Source organism: Callorhinus ursinus, unplaced genomic scaffold (assembly GCF_003265705.2).
Source record: "Callorhinus ursinus isolate GAN/ISIS: 27379988/994484 unplaced genomic scaffold, GSC_fseal_2.0 scaffold32, whole genome shotgun sequence".
In the NCBI taxonomy this organism is placed as follows: Eukaryota; Metazoa; Chordata; class Mammalia; order Carnivora; family Otariidae; genus Callorhinus; species Callorhinus ursinus.
The window spans coordinates 16,807,457-16,828,505 of record NW_027397094.1 but is presented as its reverse complement, the minus strand read 5'-3'; the positions used below and the strand labels follow the sequence as shown (position 1 = coordinate 16,828,505).

Genomic DNA, 21,049 nt, shown 5'->3' with positions numbered 1-21,049 from the left:
GTGGCAGGGCCCGGTGGGCTCCCTGCCCTCAATCCCAAGGCACCGGCTTGGACCAGGGGCTAAGTAACATCCTCCTATACTCTTCCCAGGGAGCAAGGGGGACCTACAGACACGTGGAAGGATCCTGCTCGGGTCCACAGTGACCGTATGTCTGGGAGAGGGAGCCTGGGGAAAACCCCACGGAGGCCCAACAGGTGGTGGGTGCACAGGGGCCCCAGGGGCCGAGGTTATAAGGTTCAGGGACGAATCGTGGCCTCTGCCCTCCAGGGGTTTGTTCTCTCACAGGGACAACAGTTATGCTGTGTTTCATTGAAGAGGCAGTGTGGGGGCTACAACACAAGTGATGCACACGGGTTCGGATGCCTAGTCCACACCCCTCGCCTCACGCCTTGATTTCCTCATCGGTAAAACAGGGCTGCAGGGAGGCTCACACGTGGGAAGGCACCAAAGGTGCCCAGCACACATGCGGGCATGGGAGCCGCTCCCCACCACTATGATGGGGAAATTTGTAGGAGCCTGAGTTTGCAGCAGGTCTGGAGACCAGGCTGGATCTTCACAAATGGTTGGGGTGGGGGTTGAGCTGAGGCAGGAGAGCACAGTGCCTGGGGGACAGGGCTGAGGGGCATAGGCCATAGGAGCAGGAAAGACCCCAGGGGCCAGAGGCACAGGGCTGGGGCCGCTGGGCTGAGGGAACAGACACATCACTCCACACAGAGACCTGGGAAAGGTCAGGGCGCCACAGGGATCAGCTCTGGGTCTTGGGAAGGTGAGCTAGGGACAACACAGGGGGTGGGGGTTGAGGAGGAGTTAGGCGGTGATGGGGGCATGGGGTGGCTCTGTGTGACCGTGCTTCTCCAACTCTGGCCAGCAGTGAGGAGAGACAGCCAAGCAGAGCCATAGTTTGGAAGCCAGGGCCTTCCCCATGCACAGAACATTCTGACGGAATGCGCTTCTGTCCCACCACGGGCAGGAGCCACCTGCAAGCCGGCCAGACCCGAGCTCCACTCTCTCTCCGTTGATTCAAGCTGCCTGCCAGTTACTGTCTTCTCTGAGCCCCTACCAGAATCCTGACCCACAGCAGGACCAGTGACACCAACTCCCAGGGCTGGAAGAATTTGACGTGTGTGCCAATGCCTGACTCAGGGTACAGTGCACAGGAGGTGTGACATCGTTCGTTGATTTTTCAAAAATTCAACACAAAGGCTCAAAAGTGCTTACTCTTCTTCCGAAGGAAGGGGCTGGAAGGGGCTGGAAGAGGCTGGGAGGGGCTGGAAGGCCTCCCTACTCTGGGAATGGTCTATATTGGCCCTCAGAGACCTTGTGATATGAAAGGAATCAAGGAACCGATCCCCACCAGCCAACTTGCCATCCCCAAATAGGCAGTGCGCACTGGGAGGAGGGCAAGAGGGACAGAAAGAAGCCAGACCGCCCAGGCAGGGGAAGGGGAGGCACAGTCGGGGGGGAGGGTGTCCCTAGAGCCCAGTGACCCAGTGAGAGCCAGGGCCTGACCTGCCTCTGCAGGCATCTCCTCTAAATTCCCCAGCCCAGACCCACTGGGGAATGTCAAGAATCCTCCCTGCTCCCTGCCTCCCTCTCTGGAGCATTCCAAGTGCTGAGTTTTTTCCTCCTGAAACATCAGTAGCATGAGAGAGGAATCCACCGTGGGGCCCACAGGCACCGCGCCCCCCACCCCCAGCTCACCCACTAAGCTGATAGATGAGTGGGAAAGATGACCACCACTCCCCCCCAGCTGGGGTGGGCAGCTGTCCCTCTGAGCCTCCCTCCCGTGATGGAAGAGGGCAGAGAGACAGGGGCTCCGGGCAGGTCAGCCTCCGACGGAGGTGACCCAGGTGGGGAGGGCTGGGCTGGAAAACGAAGCAGGATTCGGAGAAGTGGGTGAACAGCTGTTACAGAGCCCTCGGGGGCTCTCCTGATCAGAGCTGCTGCGTCTCGCTGGGGCAGCGGCCCCAGGTCCCAAGCACAGTGCCAGCTCATTGTCTGTAGGCGGGACCACCGTGAGCTGGCCTAAAGGAAGGAGCCCACACAGAGGTACAAGAATCAGCCAAGAACCCCCAAATCCCTGGCATTCGCGGTTCTGCCAACAGTCATGACCTTGGGTCAGGCGTACCCTGGCCTCAGTTGATCTCTCGGGGGCTAAGAAGTCAGAGCAGAGGAAGAGCTCGGCACTTAGCAGGCACACGCTGAACGTCCGATGAACTGGGAGCACACGGCTGGCTCAGCGGGTTGAGTGTCTGACTCTTGACGTCAGCTCAGGTCACGATCTCAGGGTTGTGGGATCGAGCCCCACCGTGGGCTTCAGTTCAGCAGGGAACCTGCTCCTTCCCCTCCCCTGGCCTCTGCCCTTCCCTCTGCTCAAGCGCGTGTGTGCTCTCTCTCTAAAATAAATAAATCTTAGGAAGGGAGGCTGGGAGGGAGGGAGGAAAGACAGTTGAACTGAACAGACAGAGGAAGGCAGGAGCTTGTACCTACCAACACGTGTACACATACATGTTACGGGAACGGGGAAAAATGACAGAAGGAATGTGGTGCTAAAGCTTTTCTCCTGCATGAGTTTTGCCACCAAAGGAAGCCATCCACTCACTGGACTGTTTTTTGAGTGCAGAAGTGTTTACTCATCTCTGAGCCTTAAGTAGATGTCTGACAAAGATGAGATGTATAATAAATGTCCTCTGAATTTCGGAAAAATCAATGAATGATGTCATAGAGACTGGAGAACGGAGGCTGCCAGGGGCTGGGGGAGGGAAGAGGGGCTGCTTAAAGGGGACAGAGTTTCACTTTTGCAAGACGGAAGCGTTCCGTGGCTAGAGGGTGGTGACAGTTGCACGACAATGTGAGTGTACTTAATGCCACGGAACTGTCCACCAAAAAATGGCTAAGATGGTAAATGTTCTGTGTAGTTTACAATTAAAAATTAAAAATAAAAAAATAGACAATGGATCAACAACTGAATGAAAGGACCCAGTGTCACGGCTGCCAGGGTATAAAATCCTAGCTGGAAAATGCCTACATGTCAACTACACTCAAATTCAAAAACTGTTAAAATAATAAATAAACAGCTACAAATTCTCTGCAACTCACCATCAAGAGCTGCGATCCATTTCCTCACACCTTGAATGCAGGCTGGACCGTGCCTCGATATGACCAGCAGAACAAAGCAGAAGGGACACAGGGCGATCTCCTAGCCTAAGCCTCAGGAAGCCCTGCAGGCTTCTGCCCTCGCCCCAGGGGACTCCCCCACCACCACATGAAGCAGCCCAGGCTGGCTCGCTGGCAACTCGGGGCCCCGTCGACAGCCAGTACCAGCTGCACAGAGAAGGGAGGTTATCCTAGAGCTGCCAGCTCCCACCAGACGCCGTCAGGTGACAGGTGAGCCATCCCAGCCAAGGCCAGCCGAAGAACAGCTGCTGAGCCCTGCCCACACCGCTGAGCCCCAGAATCATGAAGCTGTGGGGTGGTCTGTTATGCATCAACAGATAACCGACGCAGAGGCGAAGGTGTCAAACGGGGGACAGCAAGAATCCGTGTCTGGCCCCGAATCCTGCACCTGGACATCAGGGCCGCCCCGCCCTGCCTAAAGCCACCTCCTGTTTGCAGCTCTCCAAAGAGGTTCTCACCAGTCTGGAGGTCCTCGGGCAGAGTGTGACAGAGCCAGGGAGGCAGGGCACTCTGAGTCACGGCTGGGGAGGCGAGCGGTGGTTCCTTCTAGAACTCGACCTTGACTTGTAAAGACAGACTAGGGACAAGCCTCTCTGCTCTCTCGAATGCTATTTTGCCTCTACAAGGTTCTAACTCTCAACTACGTAAGTCCGACCTCAAGAGATCAACCTAAAAGGTGAGGACCCCGAGTGAGCCTGCCAGTTGGTGAAGTAAGTTGGTTCTCTGCTAAGTGGGCAACACCTATTAACTTCTGGAGGCTTCTCAACTGACCCAGTCCCTAAGGGATGCGGTTCGCAACCGCAGACACCTAGCACCAGCACAGGTGTGATCCTTGATCCTGTTAGCTGTCCTTGTTCTAGAGACACCTGTGCCCAAAGCTGGCCCCAAGTGGCTGAGCCCCGTCTCGGCACCCACCCCAGCCACTGCCCATCCTTGTCCCAGAATGTCATCTGCAGAAAGTTAATAATAGATGGAATGTCCCATCTCACAAATAGCAGCTCCAGGAACATTTCACAAGGTAAATTCTTAATAGAGCAGATATTCTCATGGGGCACAAGATGGATTTAGAGCTTAGGACGTTCTAACTCTTTTGACCTCCGTGGCTTTATCACTGTGATACCATCAAACAGAGGACCCAGGCCAGGAAAATCTGTGCCACTTTCTGGTACACTGCATCCCAGCCTGTTCGGTCCCAACCTGCAGAGGGTCTATCTGCCTCTTACCACTAGGGATCACCTACAGGGTTAGTGCTTCTCAGTTACCCTCTGGCAGCCCATCTAAGAAGCCTGAGGCCCCTGCTGACTGCCAGCATGCTGACGTTCTCCCTAACCACCCACAGCTTCCCTTCCGGGGTGGCTAGACTGGGGATGGGGGGGGTCCTTGTTGGTTGTAGGGGCTCCTATATTTCCTTGATAACCTTCAGCAGCATCCAGATCCCCAGGGAAACCCCAGCTTCCAGGCACACCATTTCTCTCACCCTGCCCTCTGCACAGACCCAGATAAAAAATGACACGTGTGCAACAAGGTGTTTGCATCTTCACTGTAGGGTGTTCAGGACCCCACGTGACGGCACACTGGATGCAGGAGGAATCCGTGCCCGCCCGATAAACATGTGCATCTGCATTAATGCCGCATTCTCTCAAAGCCACCTCCCAGCTCTCCCGTGAGGACCATGTCATGCCCTTCCCTGTCCCCAGGACAGCTCGGGTCACTTGGTGCCATCAGCAGTTACTCACCAAGCACGGCCCTCATCCATCTGAACCTTGTCAAATATTTCATTTTAAGACAAAGGCCCCCATGTGAGGGTGTCTCAGGTGTCTTGCAGACCCCCTCACTGCTTTGCCCTCACTCGGACCCACCGTCCCCACAGGCCCCCCGGATGCCCACTTCCGCTGGGACGAACGATGTGGGCTCAGTGGAAAACCAAGTGCAAGCCTTGGCCCTTCAAACCCCTAATCTGACCTCAAGTTGAAGCCCTATTCCAGGTACACTGCTGTCTTCATCCCCCCTATTACGGGAAGAGCCCTCCGACAGCAGGGCATGTTCTAGAATTGTGGTCTTTTTCCTTCTTTTCCTTGGGTGACAGACGCCTGCCTTTTGGTCCTTCTGCACCTTTGCAACTAGGGAGGCTAAGGGAAATGAATTAAAATCAGTCAAGCTTGATACTGTTATGCAACTCTGGCAATAATAATAATCAATAATGATGATGATGATGATGATGACAGTAAACTCAGAAGTAAACTCAGAAGTCCATCAAGTGCTGCAAGAAAAAGAACCACGCAATTCCTTTTTAAAAGGACAAACAAATCTAAATTTAATCCAACTTACCCTTGTTTCCCAGGAGAAAGGGGCAGAGTGCTCATCTTGCCAAGTTATGTCCTGAAATAAAAATTCAAGAATAAATGTGAAACCCAAACCCAAACATACCCCATACAAACATCCACCCAAGGCCACGGGGGAACCCGAACTTAGAACTCATCCCGGCTCCTGGCTCGGAGCAAGCCTGATGCTTGCTCCGCGTAGAACGTGCTGACCTCCTCAGTCTGGCTTCGCCCTCACCTTTCCAGCGGAGGCGTCCCGGCCAGAAGGACACTCAGTGACCGTGTGGGAGGCCCCGCAGGGACTTGATGGCGGGGATGTGAGCAGAAAGGGAAAGGGGCTTTCCAGGCCTGGGCCTCAGCTCTACCAGCGACTGCACGGGAGGCCCTCATGGGAGGAGGACGCAGCCCTCCAAGCCTCAGTTTCCCTGATCTGTAAGAGGAGAATCGTACTTCCCTTGCAGGGCTGTGGTGACGGTTAAGTGAAGGAACGAAGAGAATGTCAGGTGATAATCCTCCAGCCAATGCCAAGGCAGTGGAGCCCCCCCGGCTCCGCGAGCCCCCCAGAGATCTGAAAGGTGCTGCTGGTGAAGTCACTGAAGAACAGCCATTTAATGCTAGTGCCCACTTAGAGCAAGAGCTCTAACATCGCGCCAGAACGCGATGGGAAGAGCCCTTCCAATGGTAACCAGGCATCTGACCGCCGCTCTGCTACGTTGTGCTCACTGGCCTGAACGATGACGGGGAAAATCGCCTCTTCTTGGCTACCAACTCCAAGCCCCCAGCCGTCGCCCTGTGCCAGCAAATGTCTCTCAGCTGTGCCTCGCTTCTACTGGGGATATTTTCTGAACCCACAGTTGGGACATACTGGACGACATGGACTGAACACGGGTTAAGGTATTTTGAACTGAGACGGTCCTTCCACAGAGCAGCCCGGGGAAGTGAGGTCCTCCCTTCAGAGGTGCTCCCCGTCCCCAGAGGAAGGGGATCAGGCTCTGCCCTCCTCTGTAAGGCACCCGGGGCTGCAGAAGGCCGGCTCTCAGAGCCCACGCAGGCCCCACCTTAGCCTTTGAACTGCCTGCCTCGGCCCCTTTGCTCCTGGCTGCTTGGAAACCCTACAAACGAGAGGGAATGTGGGCCATCACCCTCCCGTTAGGAATTCCAGCTAAACCCAAGGTACTTCTCAATTTACAATCTCTGTCCCTCCAAAAATGGAAGGGATGTGCGCTGCCTGCAGGAATGTGAGCCAAGGAGCCCTTGTGACAAGAGGGAGGCCATCGGCCCAGCCTCAGCTGTGGGGGCTCCTGGGTCCTGTCCGGGCCGTGTGTGTGCTGGGGGACGTGGGGGCAGAGCGCCAGGCTAAATGACCTGAGAGTCTCTAAAACTCTATGAGCTCAGGGCCCTCTAAGTTCCTTTCAGAATCATAAAACAAGAAGGACTTTGTTTCCACGTGGGGAAAGTGAGGGAGCCTAATGACATATATGTATCATTTATTCTAGATTTGGATCTGTGGGGAAAAAGAGAAATCAACTGGCAAATGTGCCCTCTTAAAAAAGATTGTATTGGGGTGCCTGGGTGGCTCAGTCGTTAAGTGTCTGCCTTCGGCTCAGGTCATGATCCCAGGGTCCTGGGATGGAGCCTCGAATCCGGCTACCTGCTCCACAGGAAGCCTGTTTCCCCCTCTCCCACTCGCCTTGCTTGTGTTCCCTCTCTTGCTGTCTCTGTCAGATAAATAAAATCTTTAAAAAAAAAAAGAAACAGGGGCGCCTGGGTGGCTCAGTTGGTTGAGCGACTGCCTTCGGCTCAGGTCATGATCCTGGAGTCCCGGGATCGAGTCCCACATCAGGTTCCTTGCTCAGCAGGGAGTCTGCTTCTCCCTCTGACCCTCTTCCCTCTCGTGCTCTCTATCTCTCATTCTCTCTCTCTCAAATAAATAAAATCTTAAAAAAAAACATTTAAAAAAAGAAACAAAAAAAATATTTTATTAATTTATTGAAAAGAGAGAGCACGCATGCACACAAGCAGGGGGAGAAGCAGAGGGAGAGGGAGAAGCAGACTCCCCACTGAACAGGGAGCCCGACATGGGGCTCGAGCCCAGGACCCTAAGATCATGACCTTAACCGACTGGGCCACCCAGGCGCCCCTGTGCTCCTTCTATCCAGACATGGGACAGCCCAGTGGCCACCTCAGTGGGCAGAAGAGGTGTGTGGAGATTAACTGGGCAGGTGGAGACAGGGGAGGGGGCAGACCCAGTGGCCACGGCACACTGGAGCTGGATCCCCTTATCATGTGATATGATCTGTCCTTAAATATTAGTTATATGGCTGAAATCGGCAAAAATTAAATTAAGGCTTTTGGCTTTGCAAGGAAAATGAGTGTGAGACCCAGAGGACCAGAGACTGAGTCTGGAGCACGTCACCAGCGGTGGCAACCCACAGTCGCTAACATTCCAAGGGGGTCGCCAACAGAGAGAGGGTCACACTGTGATTTCTCCCCAACTTGGTGTCAAGTCAATAGTCTTTTGTTTGCTCCAGCAAGAAACTCAGTCAAGGGGCAAATTCCTTAGATTTCTGCAATTCTGAGCTCATAAAAAATAATAAAACACTTAACAAAAATAAACATGCCAAGCAAAAATGTTATTGGAGTGCTGATGTCAGCCGTGGCCACACACCCCAGCATTGGGAACAGGCTCTCCAGGCAGCTGGAGGCAAACTGGGACCAGAACTGCAAAGTGGCAGAGCGTGCACACACAGTGTTCTCTTTCTCCTTCTCCCACAATGACCGGAAGGCAACCAAAACGTGGCCAGGCACATGCTTGTGGATGCTCACATCTGCTTTCTGTAGGGTGGTCTGAAAGGCTCCCCCACCTGCCGTCCTGGTGCCCACGATCTGAAACTGTCGAGGCACCAAAACACATCTGCTACTGAGACCATAGGATGTCAGGGAGTGGGCTCTGATTCGGTCAAGAGTCCTCCCAGTCAAACTCCTCTCCATAAGGGACGTCTCTACCAGAGACAATGCTGCACCTCTCTGGAAATTATTTGTTCTCTGGAGCCCAGCACAGAAAGAAGCCGAGAAGTCACTAGATCCCAACAGAGCAGGACAAAAAGCAGAGTCACAGGACACACAGCCCCTGGAAATCAGCAGAGGCCAGCACAGCATGGGGGAGGCTCTGCTCTTCCCTGGCTCCAAGGACTCCAGGGTGGACAGGCACCACGTCTTCTTTCCTCTAACATTCCGGACACCTTGACTCCCTCTTGCTGGAAAATGCTCACCCAACACAAATATGTTCACCTCCTAGCAGAAAAAGTACTTAAAAAAGAAAAAAAAAAAAAGTCTGTTCTCTGCCCCTAGTACCAGAATGCATATTCACACAAAATCTCCAGCATTTACTTTACTGTTTGGTAAAGAACGGATGCCCGAGTGTTCTCAGATCTCTGGGGGCCCAGAAATTTGTACTTCTGGTGGGGGGGCTGCAGCCAGTGGTGTGCTGCATCGGGCTCGCACCAACTCTCGGAAGCGGACTGTGAAATGTTTAGGCATTTTTTGAACCTGCTGTTAAACACAGCCATTGTTAGAAATTAAGTTACATAAGCACAACTAAAACACACTGCATTAGGGGCACCTGGGTGGCTCAGTTGGTTAAGACTCTTGGTTTCAGCTCAGGTCATGATCTCAGGGTCGTGAGATCAAGTCCCGCATGGGGCTGTGCATTGAGCACAGAATCTGCTTGAGATTCTCTCTCTCCCTCTCCCCCACCCAAACAAAATAAATAAATAAAATCTTTAAAACACACACACACACACACACACACACACACACACACACGTCTTAAGAACAAAAGTAATACACTCCATACCCACAAGGGTAGTTATTATTATGCAGGGATGTGGGGAAATCGGAGCCCCTGGAGCCCTCCTGCGGGGCTGGTGGGAATGTGGGAAACAGGGTGGCATTTTCTCAAAAAAAAAATTAAACACAGAATTGCCATTTGATCCAGAAATTCCATTCCTGGACCTGCAGCCATATGAAGTGAAAGCCGGCACTGGAAGAGACGTGAAAATGACACTGGCATCCATCAACAGATGAATAAACAAAAGTGGCAAATCCATACAATGGACTCCTACTCAGCCTTCAAAAGGAAGGGAATTCTGACAGCAGCTACAACCGGAATGAACCTTGAGGACATCATGCTAAATGAACACGCCAGCCACTAACAGGCAAATATTATGTGATTCCACTTATCCGAGGTGCCTAGACTAAGGCAAATTCATGGAGACAGAAAGCAGAATAGAGCTTACCAGGGAGGGAGAAATGGGAAGTTACTGTGTAATGGATTCAGAGTTTCCGGCTGAGGTGATGGAAAAGTTCTAGAAACGGACAATGGTAATGGCTGCACAGCAGTGGGAATGTACTAGATGTCTACTTAAGAATGCTTAGAATGGGGGGCACCTGGCAGTCGTTGAGCGTCTGCCTTCGGCTCGGGTCATGGTCCCAGGGTCCTGGGATCGAGTCCGCTTCGGATTCCCTGCTCCGCGGGAAGCCTGCTTCTCCCTCGCCCACTTCCCCTGCTTGTGTTCCCTCTCTCGCTGTCTCTCTCTGTCAAATAAATGGATAAATAAAATCTTTAAAAAAAAAAAAGACTGCTTAGAATGGTATATATCATGTTATATATATTTTCCCACAATAAAGGAATCTGAAAAGGCAACACACTGCATGAGCCCAACTGTACGACATTCTGGAAAAGGCAAAATTATAGAGACCGTACAAAGATCAGCGGTTGCCAGAGTTGAAGGGAGGGCAGAGCACAGAGGATTTCAGGACAATGAAAATACTCTGTACCCTCCTGTAGTGATGGACACTTTTCTCAAAACCCACAGAACGTACAACATCAAGAGTAAACCCCAGTGTCAGCCATGGACTTTGGGCAATAGCCATGTGTCAAAGTCGGGTTCATCCCCCGTAACAAAGGTCCCACTCTGGGGGTCGATGTTGACAGGGGGGGAAGCTGGGCACGTGTGGAGGTAGGGGTTTGCCGCTCGGGTTTTCTGAGAACCTAGAACTGCTCCTCCACGGGCCCCTAGGTAATCAGCTAGTGATCCCCGTCAGGGCTGCTCGCCTCACTCCCCGGAACCAGATGTTCAACAGTTACCCAGGGCTGCGACCAATATCGAACACAATGAAATTCACCACATTCGGCATTACATGTAAATGTTGCAATTAAATTTTAAAGTGATTTCGGTCATTTTGCTTTTGAAATTATTTAGTTACAAGCAACTTCCTCTGTAATGGGTTACGGTTCCTCTGTACCAGTCATGACTCTTCCAAACTTAGTCTAAAGTGAGAAACTCTGGACTTCAAATTGATTTCAAAGATGGTGAAATTTAACAAATACTAACCTTCCCTCTTCATGAACTGGATTGGAGACTACTGAGCATTTATTCTTTTATAACTTTCTTTCCGCTTTCAAGGCCCAGCCAGTGAATTTTTTGGTTGCGTCTCAAGTGGGGACCAAGAGCCCCCGTGGACAGCACTGTCTGCCCCATAGGTCCCCCACAGGTCTGCCCCAGAAAAGAAGCCAACCCAGAGGCATGGGCTTTCTGAGGTGACCTCTGACCGCCCACTACCCAAAGCCAGGCCACTAGCAGCCAACATCTGAGGCACTTCCCTGGGAGACCCCGCAGCGTGTGGGAAGGCCAGCCTACACTCCGGGCCTCTCCGAAGGCTGCGGGCCCGCCCGCCACCTTGGCCTGAACAAATCGTACCTACCCTGTGGATGCCCTCTCTGTGGCACACCTGTCCCAGGTATTCAACGGGAATGGCCCCTTCCCGGGCGCTTACTGGTCCAGGGTGCACGCAGGCACCGCTCCCGGACACCAGGCTCAAGGCTCTCTCGGGAGGGCCCGTACATCGGCAACACCTGGGCTGCGGTGGTAACAGGCAGAACCCGTGGGCCCCACCGGACCTAGCTTTACAGCACCAACAGCCCCCTGGGTGATTCTGATGTAGCCCTTCCTCTGGGCAGCTTCCCTAGCTCAGCCCCTCACACGACGCCAGCCCCCCCCCCCCCGCACGCAGTGAGCACGGGGCCACACGGCCACACTGGGGCTGCCTGCGCCCGTGGACCCACCTCTGCCTGTCCGGCCCAACCAACCCCCGTGCAGAGGCGCCCTCGGTCAATACTGCTCGATGGCTCCCGTCATCCCCAAACACGGACTCCTACGAAAAGCAACGCAGTGTTCAGGCTGCTCTCACGAGAAGCCCCAGGTTTTCAGGGCCAACTCTCCCCCACTTTGGAGCGGGCAAGATCACGGCTCTGTGCATTAGTATAACCCGCCAAGGCGGATTCGCGGTCTCCTAATAGGCTGCAAGGCTCCAGCATAAGGAGAAGCACATTTAAAATCGTTTTGTTTTTTTTTTTTAAGATCTTATTTATTTATTTGTGAGAGAGAGAGCACGAGCAGTGAGGAGAGGCAGAGGGAGAGGGAGAAGCAGGCTTCCTGCTGAGCAGGGAGCCCGACAGGGGCTCCATCCCAGGACCCTGGGATTGTGACCTGAGCCGAAGGCAGGCGCTTCACTGACGGAGCTGCCCAGGCGCCCCAAAACGTTTATTTCTTTACTCCTCCCACCATTCAAAGATTACATACAAGACAGCCGTAGCTGCATTTCTCCTAACACTGCTGCCGAACTACAATAAGTATGCGACCGTGAACAGTCAACATTCTTACCTGCTAGGGTCACAACGTGCTCCGAATGTCGGAACACAGTGTGCGGTTTGCTAAATTTCAATGCTGACAACAGTTGGAATCCCAACCATGGAGCACTCCCAGCCATAGATCTGAGTAATTCAGAAGCAGTGTCAGGTTCCTGGAACAATGCAAGGTGCTCACTGGAACCCTAAGTTGTCACTGTACTCCTGAAGTCCATAAATTACAGGACTTTCCAGTTGACAGATGGTGGCATCTTGACTTAAAGGTCAGAAACTTAAGGGGTGCCTGGTGGCTCAGTTGGTGAAGCATCTGCCTTCAGCTCACGACCTTCAGCTCAGGTCGTGATCCCAGGGTCCTGGGATCAAGCCCCACGTCAGCAAGGAGTCTGCTTCTCCTTCTGCCTCTGCCCTCCCCCTCCCCCTGGCTAGTGCTCTCTCTCTCTCTCTCTCTCTCTCTCATAAAAACTTTAAAAATAAAAAAAAAAAAAAGGTAAGAAATTTAAATTGGGAATACTGTTAAGTAAGAGAAACCAGGCTCAGACAGCAGAGCCTGGGAAAGGGGAGAAAAAGGCCCCTGTGTTGCTGACTGTCCGACCCTCTAGTGATGTCAGGTGACTCGGACTCCCCCGCCCATCCAGCACGGAGCACATTCTTCCTGGGGAGCTGTTTGGTGTTAAGTCTCTACCTTGAAGATGCGGTGGCGCAGTAAGAAGAGGCGAGGCAATCCCACACCTTGGTACTTAACCAAACGAGTTGAAAATTTACATCCACCCCAAACCCTGATGTTTACAGCACTCGTAATTGCCAAGACTTAGAAGCAACCGAGATGTCCTTCAGCAGGTGAATGGATAAATAAACGACGGGAGACACAGACAACGGAGCATGATTCAGCACTAGAAAGAAAGAGCCATCGAGCCCTGGAAAGACACAGAAGAGTGCATACTACGAACTGACAGAAGCCAATCTGAAAAGGCTACATACTCCACGGCTCCGACTATATGGCATTCTGGAAAAGGCACAACTGTGGAGACAATACGTAGATCAGCAGTTGCCAGGGGTGGGGGATGGGAGGGATGAAGACGCAGAGCACAGAGAATTTTTAGGGCAGTGAACTATTCTAATGGTGGATACTATCGTTATGCATTTGTCCAGACCCACTGAATGCGCACACCAAGAGGGAACCCTAATGCAGGCCTTGGACTCTGGGTGAGGCTGATGTGCCAGTGTAGCTTCATCCACTCTAACGGATACACCACTCTGGGGCCGGGGGGGGGGGGTAGCGGGGGAGGCGGTGTGTGTTAGGGGACAGGGAGTATACAAGAAATCTCTGTACTTTCTGCTCCGTTTTGCTATTAACCTAAAACTGCTCTAAAAACCAAAGTTCACTGAAAAATAAAGCAGGGAAGTGAGGAAAAAGAATGATTAAAATATGCCTTTTTATTTTTTTACCAACTGCTTCTTTTTAGGGACTTTTATTTATATATTTATGGAATCGATGCTTCTCCCTCTGACTTGTAATATATTTAACTCTGCTGAGCTAGGAGGGTTTCCATAAATGCAAGGACAAAACTGCAAACCGACAAGAGAAAAACAGCTAGGACTGAACTAGTGGGCAGGTTCCACCGTGAGTACAAATTCAGGAGCCCTGGCCCCCAGGCCACGGCGGAAGCCACCACTAACAGGAGCAGGGGGGAAGGCGGAAGAGACTTCTACCAAAACAAACAGAAAACGAGTGGGACGTTTAAACAGACCTGGCCTTCATTTGATTTTTTTTTTGAAAAATGGATTTTTTTCCTCTGGTATTCAGGGAACTCTTGCTTAAGAGTGTGAAAGTGATTCTCGTCAACGAAAGGGCCCCAGATCTGCCAACATGCTTCTCAGCTCTGCCTCATCCCTCCCTGAGTGACAGTGACTAAATCATTAAACTTCTTTCCAAAACCCATTCCGTGGCAGCCCCAGGGTCACCGCCCCCCACCACCCCCCCGCCAGAGGGGCCAGGGAGAGGGCTTGTGTGGCTGCCCGAGCTCCCAGGGCTCACCTGTCCAACACCCTTCATCCTCCATGTGCGGTAGCAGGCCAGGTGCTACTCTGGGCAAAGAACCATTGGTCCCAAAGGAGAAGCCTGTGGGAGAGGCCCTGCAGCCTCCCCATCGAGGCCCGTGGAAGCAGATCTGGGCTCGTGGCCATGTTCTCAACTCCTGGCCAGATGAAAGGACACAAAAAGCCACGTGAACCCACTCATCTGTTCTAAAAACTGCAGGGCTCTACCAGACAGAAGGTGGGACTCGTAATTACACATTCCACTTTCCTTAAAAAACAAATCCAAAATACTGAGAAAGTAACTCTCAGATTCCCTCCTTATTTTCTTGCCAAGGGCTCAAGAAAGGGAAGGCCAAGCTGCTTCCATGGAAGGGGAAGAACTGACCTCACGTGTGACAGGTCCTGTGTCAGGACACCATGAAGCCAACCAAACTCAAATCTAACGAAGAATTAACACTGGAGGAAAAGTTCCAGAAAGATATGACCAACTGCATCACAATACTGCTTCTGCACTGTTTGGATCTTTTAGCAGTAACATACAGATGTATTATGTTATATACCTTATAGCAATTTAATTAGTTTATTTTTAAAAAACAAACATCTTGGGGCACCTGGGTGGCTCAGTCGTTAAGCGTCTGCCTTCAGCTCAGGTCATGATCCCAGGGTCCCACATCAGGCTCCCTGCCCTGCAGGAAGGCTGCTTCTCCCTCTCCCACTCCCCCTGCTTGTGTTTCCTCTCTTGCTGTCTCTCTCTGTCAAATAAATAAAATATTAAAAAACAAAAAAATCTAGGGGCGCCTGGCTGGCTCAGTCAGAAGAGCGTGGGACTCTTGATCACAGGATCATTGAGTTCCAGCCTCATGTTGGGTGTAGAGGTTACTAAAAAAAATAATACTAAACTTAAAAAAAAAAAATCTAGGCTGGCCGGCATGGGCCCTACGGAGGGAGAGGTAAAGGCAGGGGGTTTGCAGGCAGCCCCAAGGGCGCTGAGCGGAGGCAGCACCTTAGCAAGGTTTGCGGAGCTGGGCAATTCCAACCTGACCCCCCAGCCTCCTGAGCACCCTGAGATCACCTCAGGGAAAGGCACTTCAGCCGGAAGAGCCAGACGGGCAGTGGGGGTTGGGCCAAGGCACGGGCCCTCAGAGGCCTGCTGAAAGAAGGGCCGGCTTCAGGCCATGCAGAGGGTGTCGGGGAGTCAGGGAGGCCGAGGCTCAGCCCCAGAGGAGGAGGTGAAGGTAGAGAGGAGCAAGGGGGCAGCCAGCCAGCCCCCAGATCCCTGCAGCAGGCGGAGGGCGCCTGAGGAGGGACACTGCCTTCCGACAGCAGCTGGTCATGCTAAGCTGTTGAAGAGGGGGCGGAGCTGTCTGGCTCCAAGGCCCAAAAACTCCGTGTTCTGTGGCATGCCAGATCCGGATCAGGGTCCCTGGGGGCTGGCATATGGCACATGGCAACCCCCTTCCTGCCCAGCTTCACCTACTTTATGGGAGGTGGGAGAGATGCGTGGGTCCGTAAGAAGTAAACACACCGAATTTCTGGGGATACCTGCTTATGGCCTGTAACACATCCCTAAAAATTCAGCTTTGGGTTGTTGGTTTTTTTCCTATTTGGTAACAGGTAGCAGCAGAAGCAGACGGAGTGATCTCTAAAACCTTCTAAAATGAAAATCTCAAAAAAGATAATAATAATTAATTAAAAAAAAAAAAAGAAAGAAAATCTCTCATCTCCCAGAGCAGGCCATTCCCAAACCTTTACTGCTGAAGGAAGAAGGCAGGGAAATTCAGACCGCTAAAGGCATCTGTTTGCAAACATGCCTCCATGTTCATACCAAATACCAGAGAAACCTCCTGGGCCACTCATTTCACGGAGGGAGACCTACGCCCTGAGCAGGTGGCGCCTTGCTGGTGGCACAGCCAGGAATGGAGGCCAGGTCTGGGGACCCCAGGTGCTCCTCTTCTTTCACTAAGAGAGAAATATTCCATCAGCAGCTGCTCCAGATTCTCTGCATAGGAGTTGCTTGGGGACATGATGGGGGGCAGGAGGGGTTGGTGGCCTTGTGTTGAATCTGTAATAAGATCATATGTTCATGGGGGGGCAGTGATTATTAAAGGAGCTGGTGACGATTATGACAGCCTAGGTAGCCCTAAAGCTAGGAGGCCTCTAGTTTCTAATGTAATAGGCTTTGAGAGATATTCGCTGAATTGATTCCCAAGGAAGTAAAAACCGAAAACGGACAGGTCCTCTTGTGGCTTCATGGTACAAAGGAAGCCAGTCTCCCTCCACACCAGGCTGGTCATCCCAGCAAGGGGGGGGGGTCTGATCTTTTCGCCTTGATCTTCTGGCTGTACAGACAGCGAGGGTACAAATGAACACTGATGCCACAATGTCGCACCTGTCTACGCAGAGCAGTCCCACCAGAGGCAAGTGTGATGTGCGAACGGAGCCCTGACCACGCTCATGGCCAACAAGATGGATGAGCATCAACATGCAATCAGGTTTCTACTTATTTGTTCCTTAACACGTAAGAACGACTAAATGCTGGTCACATTTGGAGGCTATATTTTCATGATCTGACTTAAAATGTGGGATACAAAAATGTTACTGGTGATGGGGGAGAGGGTATTCAAAGAAACAGTGATGTCCTTGTCCTTCAGGGTAGCTGAAGGGGCGGGGGGGGGACATAATCTGAGGCTGATGAGACTGCTGATCTGGAGACAGGCCACATCATGGCCACAATGTGGACAGAACAAACCGAAGCTTCAAATACGTGCCCCAAGGCACATCACCAGAGGCCACCAGGACAGAGTTCCTTCTCACGTGGACAACTCTGACGGGCCAACTCCAGGCTTAGCAACAGCAGAAATGTATTTATTTCATGATCATGATTTTTGCAAGTGGAAACGAAGAGATTAGTTTATAACGCACTTGACGCCTGAACGACACAGGGGTTAGGGACACCTGTGCACTTGAAAATCCACATGTCACTTCGGGCTCCCCAGAAACTTTACTGACAGCTTACTGTCGACCAGAAGCCTTACCAGTAAGATAAGCAATCAATTAACACATATTTTGTATGTTATGTGTATTCACTGTATTCTTACAATAAAGTAAGCAAGAGAAAAGAAGATGTTATAAAGAAAATCATAAGGAAGAGAAAACACATTGACAGTACAATATCTCACCCCAAAAATCTGCATATAAGTGGACTCGTGCACTTCAAACCCGTGTTGTTCAAGGGTCAATGGTATTCTTAACCCGGAGTGGCTATAACCGTCTTTTAAGCCCATAGGCCCCTCATGGATGTGATCTCAACCAGTGTCCTATTTTTTTTGTTTTTTGGGTTTTTTTTAAAGATTTTATTTATTTATTTGACAGAGAGAGGGAGAGAGACAGCGAGAGAAGGAACACGAACAGGGGAAGTGGGAGAGGGAGAAGCAGGCTTCCCGCCAAGCAGGGAGCCCGATGCGGGGCTTGATCCCAGGACCCTGGGACCATGGGACCATGGCCTGAGCCGAAGGCAGACGCTTAACAACTGAGCCACCCAGGCGCCCCTCGACCAGCAGCCTGTTAATGCTATTCCCATCGCAGAGGCCAGAAAACCGAAGCTCAGAGCGGTTTGTGATTTAGCCACAGCCGAAAGGCCAGTAGATGGCAGAGCCAAAACTCAAACCCAAGAGCGACTACAGAGCCCAGGTTCCTCCTACTATAGCCTTAGGAAAGGCCCTCAGGATCCAGGATACGGGGTGGTCTTTCTTGGAAGTACTTAAGAGGCTGCCGCCTGCTCGTCCTCTAGAATCAGACAGTGGCTCCAGAGACAGCTGATTCACCCGAAGCACCCAGGCGTCAGAGGTCTGTCTGTCTGTAGCTGCTGGGGGTGGGCAAGCTGGAGGGCCCCCAGAGAGCATTCTCCATGCCATGATTGGCAGTGGAGGCCCCTGGGACATCAGAAGACAGATCTCATAGGAAGGGACAGAGGGCCCTACTCCATCTGGCTTAGGGCCCTTTTGGACAAACCTGGGCCACCTATCTGGGTCACTCTGTCCAGCAGCCTCGCTGGGGGTCACCCCCCACCCTGCCCTTACCCATCACCTTGTGTCCAGAAGCGAGCCCTCCTCCATGAACAGCCCTGGGCACGAGATCACCAACTACTCCAGTGCCACCTCTTGCCAGGTCTGGGGCAATGCATTTTAAACTCCCTCATGCCATTAAACCACACAGCCACTTCAGGCAAAAACAGACCACGGGCCATGTTCCTAAGTACCTCTCCCCGAATGCAGTGCCCTCGGCCCCTCTCTGCCATCTGTGCTAAAGTTGGCCAGAGGCACCCCAAGACATGCTCTCAGCCCTCTTGGAAAGCTGAGTTCAGTTCTGAAAAACGGGGCTGGTCTGCTCCTGGAACGGCATGCAGGTACCGCAGGTGAAGAGTCCCATTTGCTTTTAAATCACATCAGACTTACAGATCCAGAAACAGCTCAGTCTGGCACCCAGTTCAGGAATTTGAGTACAAAATTAACTTGGCCACATCTTTCCTTATCAGTGATACTGAGCCCTTATATGGCAAGAGCTTTCTGATGATGAGCAGGCATGTGGATATTCTTAGCTGGACACCAAGCTAAGGAAAAATGACAGTCACTCTCCAACATCTGTAAGTACTTACAGGTTTACTTCCTCTCCCATTTACTTACTCATGACTTTTCCAAAGAGGAACTGCTTGCTTTTTCAGCACCCAAATCTGAGCACAAACAGTGCAAATGTCTTTATACAGATGCGGATTTTCACACTGAAAATGCTTTGGCTCTTAAGTACATTTTGAACCTATATTTTCATCCCCACCACCCCTGGTTTACCACACCCTTGTTTTTCCTGGCGGAGCCTTCAGAGTTTAAAGTCCAATAGAGACTTTTCTTTGAATTCTGTCAGAATAAGGTGATGTTGGCAGCATATTTCTGTCCTTCACACACCCCTCACATTTAAGTGGGTTTATGACCACAAACATTGTGTATTAATAAATGTGTCAGCACACCCAAGCCTGAAAATCAGCTTTAAAAACTCAGGGTTAACTAGAATCCCTTCCACAATCCACAAGACCCTGGGAAAAACTCGCCAAGCCCAGCTCCCTCCTGCAGGCTCCCAGGGTTAACAGAGGGCAGCCTTCATCTGTATACTTCATCTGTAGACTTCTTGCTCCTTTTGACTTTGCCCTTTCAACAGTGAAAGTTAAGCGTGAAAGACCAGATTCTAATGGCACCAAATGGGTGTCAGGGAAACAAAAAAAGAGAAAAGGACCAAGTTTCTGAGCAGTACTGAACACTCAGGGCTTTGTGACTTATAAGGGGACATCCCTGAGTTTTTTCTTGTAGAGTTCCAGCGTTTCTCCCCTCTAGAAGTGTGGGCACGGCGTCTAGATCAGAGATCCAGACATGCCCTTATATGTAGCAAAGGCGTGCTGGCGCCCATTTAAATTCATCCATTAGTTTTTTGATGGAAAAACGGGGCTCCATGCTCACCCCCAAACCAAAGCTGCACATCGTGCTCACCTGGAAAACATCTTAGGGAAACATCCTAACCTTGGAAGACACCTCTTCCTTCTCTCTTGACAATTTCACTGGTCCCATACAGTTCATCACAAATATTACTATTAATACATAGAATTTTCTGAGTGCCTTCCCGGGCAGGCACGGGGTGAGAAGTATTATCTCCGGTTTACACCGGGACGGGGGAGAGGGGCCGGGAGAGAAACTTAGGCTCTAAGAGGTTAAGTCACCCGTGGCCGTACAGCTAAGGGGCAGAGTGGATTAGAATTTAGGCTTGGCTGGCTTAAAATCCCTTGCGGTTTCCACCCCGCTCGGCCTCGCTTGAGGGCAGCCGCCTTCAGCGGCGGGGGAACTCTCTGGCTCCGGTGCGGCGCAACGGAGCAGCTCTAGATGGAGGGTCTTTAAAGACCTCCTCCTCACGGCGATTCTCAAACTCCCTCTGGGGAGCCCCTAGCCCCGCGGCGGCGGCCCCGGGACGCCCCTCCCGCCCACTCTCATCCCCGCGCCTTCTCCTTCCCAGCCTCTACACCCCGCGAGCGGCGGGGGCGACTACACGCGAGCAGGGGCCACCCGGCCGGGCCGCCTCGGGGCGCGGGGAGGTGAGAGTCGCCGGCCGCGCCCGCACTTACCTCGTCCCCGAAGCGCACCACCTTCTGGCCCGTGGGCCCGCGCAGGCCGGGGAAGCGCGCCAGCTCCTCGGAGTCCCCCGAGTCCCCGGGGGCGCGGGGCGCGGGGGCGCCCGGCCCCACCAGGCACCGGTCGATGATCTCGTCCTGCTGCGCGGGCGGCAGCCGCGCCCACTCGGGCCCGTACTTCTCGCGGATCTTCTCTTTGTCCTGCATGATCTTTCTGGCCATGGGGCTCAGCGACGAGAAGTAGGTGAAGCGCTTCCGCTCCCGGTCGTCCAGAGGCCGGTTCCCGCTCATGACCGCCGAGCGCGAGGCCGCGATCGCCGCCGCCATCGACGCCATGCCCGGCCTGCCCGCCGCTCCCCCTCCCCGCGCCCCTCCCCGCACCCCTCCCCGCGCCCCTCCCCTCGCCGCTCCCCTCGCCGCTCCGCCCCCGGCAGCCCGAAGCCCCGCCCGGCGAGCCCCGCCCCCACCCCGCCCCCGAGCGCGGCGCCCTTCCGCCCCCGAGCCCCGCCCCCACGCCCGCCCGACCCGCGCCCCACGGCCCCGGGAATCACCCTCCGTGCCCGCACCCCCGCCCTCCCCCACACCTCCGAGGACCCTGCCTCCCGGGCCTGCCCACCCCCGGGAACTCCGCCCTCCGCA

At 52.8% G+C, this 21,049-nt stretch overlaps 1 protein-coding gene across 1 annotated transcript in view; it reads right to left on the bottom strand.

Moving 5' to 3' along the window:
- The window catches only part of CUNH1orf198 (chromosome unknown C1orf198 homolog), a 32,841-nt gene extending 12,060 nt beyond the window's left edge, over window positions 1-20,781 (bottom strand). Inside the window, exons 1-2 of the mRNA XM_025850885.2 lie at window positions 20,405-20,781; window positions 5,506-5,556 (exon numbers count right to left, since the gene is read on the bottom strand). Coding sequence (XP_025706670.1) covers window positions 5,506-5,556; window positions 20,405-20,746 — 393 coding nt within the window. The 5' untranslated portion in view covers window positions 20,747-20,781. The remainder of the gene's footprint in view (window positions 1-5,505; window positions 5,557-20,404) is intronic.
- Between the last annotated feature and the right edge of the window lie 268 nt (window positions 20,782-21,049).